The sequence below is a fragment of the Arachis stenosperma genome, chromosome 10 (genome assembly GCF_014773155.1).
Source record: "Arachis stenosperma cultivar V10309 chromosome 10, arast.V10309.gnm1.PFL2, whole genome shotgun sequence".
Classification (NCBI taxonomy): domain Eukaryota; kingdom Viridiplantae; phylum Streptophyta; class Magnoliopsida; order Fabales; family Fabaceae; genus Arachis; species Arachis stenosperma.
Genome location: NC_080386.1, coordinates 105,696,823 through 105,702,655, shown reverse-complemented (window position 1 = coordinate 105,702,655; position 5,833 = coordinate 105,696,823). Strand labels below are relative to the sequence as shown.

Below are 5,833 nucleotides of genomic sequence, written 5' to 3'. Positions count from 1 at the left end.
GCATAAAAATAAATTACTATCTTAATAAAAATATTAAATAACTAAAATTGTATATTTAATTGAAATATAATTTTATATTTTAAAATATTAAAAATATATTTTAAAAGTAAATTAATTAGATATATTTTTTTATTTTCAACGTTTAATAACGAATTATTTTTTTAAAATTCAATCGTATTTATTAAGATATAAAAAATTTAAAATAAAAATTATATTTAAAAAATAAAAATAAAAAATATGTTTCGCGAATCAATGCAGGGCGTGAGCGGTCGATGTGATGTGTATAGAAAACCACAACAATTTTTCAATCTATAAAAAGCATTATCCTAAGTGTGTTTTTTTCCTTTAACAGTATATATCACAAATTAATAAAATTCTTGAATTTTGGGGAAAGAGAAAGTGAGAGATAAAGAAGAAAACGAAATCCTCAAATCAATAATAATGGAGTTGCCAAATGGTGGTGTTACGAAACCAGAGTCTCAAAGTAAAGAAAGACTCGCAATTTTCGAATTGGCACACATGATTAGTGTTCCTATGTCACTGGTAGCCATAATCAAACTGAAAGTTCCTCAAACCATCTGGCAAGAAGGTTCCAACACTCCTCTCTCCGCTTCGGAAATTATCACACGTGTGCATCCCCATGGTAGCGCTGATCCACACAATCTTCAACGCATGCTTCGCTTGCTCACAAGCTTTAACATCTTTGTTGAGCATCTCAACCCAAATGGTGAGAGGAAGTACACCCTAACTGACATTGGTAAAACCCTTGTTGATGATGATGAAGGTCTATCCTATGCCTATTACATGCTCCAACATCATGAGGTTTGTTTTTTAAATTATCTTTTTTGCCCCTTAATTAATTTATTATTGATGTTAAAACTTTTGATTACCACCATTGAGGGTGTGTTTAGATGGGATTTTTCGAAAAAAAATAAATTTTTGAAAGATAAAAAGTCAGATGCAGAAAATTTTATACAATTTGAATGATTTAATTAAATTTTTATTTAATTATTTTTAGTTATTAATTTTATATAAAATTTACTGAGCTTGAGTTTTATTTTTTTTAATATTTAAGATTTTTAAATATAATATTAAGATATTTATAAGTTTATGCGTCGATAGTCACGGGCAAATTTACAATGTATGATATGATGATACTGCACGTGTGTGATATGATGGTAGTCTGATTGTATGTCCCCTACAAATCCTAAAGAATTGAAAATATCATCCACACATTGCGTTCTGTCTTCCATTATATATTTAAAAAATAAAAGAAAAGGTAAAAGAAATTCTTTTTAATAATTAATTAATTTTAAAATTTAAAATTATTATTTAAAATAAAATAGAATTTAAAATTATTAATTTATAATTTAAGATTTAAATTTAAAATAAATAAAATAATTTAAAAAATATTTAATATTGATAAAAAATTAATAATAAAAATGAATAATCAATAATGTTATATTTAAATTTTTAGCAGCATTTTATGTGCAATTTTTTTTAATTATACTAACTATTACTTGATAGAGACTTGTTAGTGCCTGACAGAGTACTAGTTATTTTATCAAGAAATACTAATGTATATCTGCCAGAAAACATAAATTCTTATTGTACCAAAATTTGAAGAGTTAATAAAGAAATAAAAATGTTATTTGTATTCTAAAATTAATTACTAAAATCATTCACTAATATATTTGAATATAAATATATATGTGATTTAATTTAATGTATTTTTATATTTTAATATATATTTTATACTGATAACAAACTTTGATAGTTGGGTTTAGTGCATGCATAGCATAGTTGATTTAAGACCATGAGAAGTAATTTTTGGTTGGTTAATATTAGTTTTTTCTTCATTTAAAATTTTTTATTATTTAAAAGATTTAGAGTATAATTTAAAATTTATAATTCCAAATTTAAAATAAATAAAATAATTTTGAAAAGAAGAACTAAAAAAATGGGATTCTCTAACATTAATCTAACAAAAAGTATCATTATTTTTTCAGAATTTTTTCCCTTCACATATATAATTTTACATCGACATAATATCGTTTAATGTTGTTATAACCACATTTAATAAAATAAATATGTACCATTTTGGGAATATGCAATTATGCATGGCATTATAGGATGCTTTGATAAATACTTGGCCATTCGTGGCGGAGGCAGTGGAGGATCCAACAACGGTGCCGTTCAAGAAGGCTAACGGCGACGGAGCGATGAGCTACTACTCGAAACGGCCGAATATGATAAACTTGTTTGGCAAGGCCATGCGTAGTGTGTCCGTACCATTCATGAGGGAAATGCTAGAGAACTATGATGGATTCAATGGTGTTGAATCATTGGTTGATGTTGGTGGCAACTATGGTGATTGTTTAGAAATGATTATGCAAAGGTACCCTAATATCCGTAAGGGCATCAACTTCGATTTGCCCCATGTTGTTGCTCATGCACCACCTCTTCCAGGTTCTCTTGTTTCCTATTTCATTTTTAGTTATGGACATGGCTTCATCTATATTCAAATAGGATTGGGGTGTTTGTGTTCTAGTAATGGCATTTGGATAATTAGTTTATTTTTTTTAAAAATGGTGTAAAAATATGACACGTTAATAAAAAAACAATGTTGTGACTAGTTAATTAACATGCGTGTCCCGTTGTGCATTTTAGGAATAATCCATGTAGGTGGTGACGCCCATGAATTTGTTCCCAATGGAGATGCTATATTCTTAAAGGTCTTTCTCACTCTCTCAATTTCAGTCTTACAAACAAATATTCCTAGATTCAATTTTAACTTAAAATAGTTACATGAGAAAATTTCAATACATATACATCAAATGTTTCAGTGGCTAGTTACAACATCGACGGACGAGGATACCAAGAAGGTGTTTGAGAATTGTTACAAGGCACTTCCAAATGGAGGGAAATTGATTGTTGTTGAGCCCGTGCTGCCAGAGTCAACGGATGAAAGTCAAAGAACAAGGACATTGCTTGGTGCTGACGTGTACAACATGACTATGTACAATCCTAAGGGGAAGCAGAGAACCGAACAACAATTCAAAGATCTTGCCAATTTGCTGGCTTCTCTTCTTGCCGTGCCTTCTATGTTGATCCTTTCATGTCTGTTCTTGAGTTTCAGAAATGATCAAAAGGCTCACATCATGTTTTAGTATTATATGTGTAGTAGTGTCATGTTAATCATGTCCTTGGCGAATCGTGAATTAATAAATAATGGGCATGAATAATTGAATTAAGAACATTCTGCTGGGTACTAATAATGGTTTTTATGAACAAGTGTTTTAAGCATATTAGTGAAGAGATTAGTATTTTTAAAACAAGGTTAAAGTATATTTTTTGTCTCTGAAATTTGACAAAAGTTTTAAAAATACCCTTAAATTTTATTTTGTTTCAATTTTGTCTCAAAAATTTTCGATTTGCATCAAATATACTCCTACCGGCTAAATTTTCAAAAAAAAAAAGACCAATCTAACAATAATGCATGAAAATTATGCTTGATTTGCTTGTGTTGAGGGTTGTTCTTATGAAATTGTTGTTAAATTGGTCTTAAATTTTTTGAAAAATTAGCCATTAAGAGTATATTTGATGCAAATTAAATTGAAAACTTCTATGACAAAATTGAAACAAAATAAAAGTTAGGGATATTTTTAAAATTTTTGTCAAACTTCAAGAAAAAAAAGTATACTTTACCTTTAAAAAAATTCTTGTTTTTATACATTATATACTTTGAAAGTTTAAAAATTTTAATTTTTAAATATAAGTTTTTTTTTTACATTTAACACTATAAGGTGTCTTTAGCTAAATCTATTAAACTAATAGTATTGTCTAAAGTGTTAAAAATTAATTGTCTAATATATACATATACTGATAGATTACACATTAACAACTTTAATTTTTCTAAGTCATATATCAAGACTAAATTCGACAATTTTAGTATGGTTTTAAAAAGTGAACCACTTAAATAAAGACGTCTAAAATATCTTTTTTTAAAGATATTTTTTAATAATTAAAATTTAATAATATAATCAATTAAATCATGTTATTTTTGATAAAATTAGGTCAAACAAATTAATTTAATCAAAAAAATAGTGAATTAAATCTCAAACTGGTCTAAATTAATATTATTTTTTTATAGAAAATAACTACAATACTCTTATATATATATATATATATATGAGTATTTTAGTCATTTTCTATAATAAAAGTATTGTAATCATTTTTTATAAAAAATAATATTAATTTAAATCAATTCAAGATTTGATTTACCATCTTTTTAGTTAAATTAATTTTGTCTGATATATTTTTGACAAAAATAACACTGTTTAATCAATTATATATATTAAATTTTAATTACTAAAAAACATTTTTAAAAACCGATGTTTTAGACGTCTTTATTTATCTAAGTAGCTCCTTTTAAAAAACAGGAGAATTGGCCTAAACTAATGTCTCTCAATCATGGAACTCATGATCTTTGCTTTGGTCCGCAGGCATAAATATATAACTCAACTTTTTCTTTATTTTATCCTTCATGTAGCGGTAGAGTTGAGCAAAAATGCTTGTGATCTTCTCTCATAGTAATAGTTGTTGGAAGAAGATGCATCGGCACAGAAGATCATAATGCCTCCAACCTCAAATCCATTTTCTTGCAACAAACTCAGAGTTCCAAAAAATGCATCCCCTTGAATACCCCTTCCATTGACTTCATAGCTAGGAAGCAACTTATTCCTATCAAATTGCGTTACTCGAATATTAAAATCTTCTAAGTACCTTTGAGGAGTCAAAACTTTGTCGGTATAGAATTGATGGTTAACATAATCAATAACATTATTGTAACCTTTGAAGAGTTCCATATAGGCTTCAACAGTTAGGTGATAGGGAGCAATAGTGGCCACAGAAATAACACTATGTTTCTTCAGAAGAGTTATGAGCTCACCAACACAATAAGCAAAACTAGTATAGTTTTTATTTCTTGGGAAAACTTCATAGTCAATGTCTATGCCATCAAGGTGGTAAGTGAGTGCTAAAGACCTTAGAGATGAGAATGCATTTGAAATCCATTGGTGAGTGTCTTTTGGGTCATACCAACGTATGACTTTGTCGTGCAAACTCCAACCAGAGAGGCTAGCCAAGACTTTGACATTGGTATGGCGTGCCTTAATGGCTGCAACAGATTCCGGTGTCAACGATTCAGCCCAATATGCCGAAAACTTTCCGTTTTGGGCATTGCCGGAAGCGTCTGCATCAATGGCGAACCCAAGAATGAAATGGAAATCAATCCCTTCTTCTATTGGAACTGAATTGAATGTTACTTGTGCCCCTGTTGCTCCTATGTATTCCATCATTATCTTTCCACCTGAAATGTTAATCAAGGGAATAATGATATTGAAAAGTTTAAAAGAAAAAAAAAGACTGAATTTAATAAATAAGATACGTTGCCTACCATCACAAGATTGTAGGTTAGGCGCAGCGGATACGATCACTACCATTATAAAGAGGAGCAAACGATGATAATGTTCATCATTCATATTGAATATTAAGGCTTGATTTTGGAGCATTATTCTACGTATGAATTGGGGTGTGTGTAATTGTGCATATAGCTGTAAAACCATAACCTATGGCTATATATATGATTCCTCGGCTAGGTTGGCCGTCCTAAAATATATATATTTGATGAATATTTCAAGAACTCTGTATCCTTGTTGTCCATTTGGAACAACTTCTGATCTATTTGCCTATCCCAAATTTTGTCTTTTTGGTGGCGGTATTACGCAGGTGTGCGGCAAAAAATTTGAAAAAAAATATATATATTATAATA

The 5,833-nt window shown here is 28.9% G+C and overlaps 1 protein-coding gene and 1 pseudogene across 1 annotated transcript; one reads left to right on the top strand and one right to left on the bottom strand.

The window, feature by feature from the left end:
- The first annotated feature begins 340 nt into the window (after positions 1 to 340).
- Positions 341 to 3,294, top strand: LOC130958179 (nicotinate N-methyltransferase 1-like; annotated as a pseudogene).
- A 1,244-nt stretch (positions 3,295 to 4,538) lies between these two features.
- Positions 4,539 to 5,515, bottom strand: LOC130954655 (chitinase 2-like). Its single transcript, XM_057881412.1, has 2 exons — positions 5,459 to 5,515; positions 4,539 to 5,371 (listed from the first exon to the last, which is right to left on the bottom strand). The coding sequence occupies exons 1-2, from the start codon at positions 5,502 to 5,504 to the stop codon at positions 4,545 to 4,547; spliced, it is 873 nt and encodes a 290-aa protein (XP_057737395.1). The 5' UTR covers positions 5,505 to 5,515; the 3' UTR covers positions 4,539 to 4,544.
- Between the last annotated feature and the right edge of the window lie 318 nt (positions 5,516 to 5,833).

What these genes read in the sequence shown, in the direction of transcription:
- LOC130954655 (XM_057881412.1), bottom strand. Translation starts at nt 5,504, where the DNA reads ATGGTAGTGATCGTATCCGCTGCGCCTAACCTACAATCTTGTGATG. An exon ending in TAACCTACAATCTTGTGATG is followed by an intron (nt 5,372 to 5,458) that starts GTAGGCAACGTA and finishes TTAACATTTCAG; the next exon opens with GTGGAAAGATAATGATGGAA.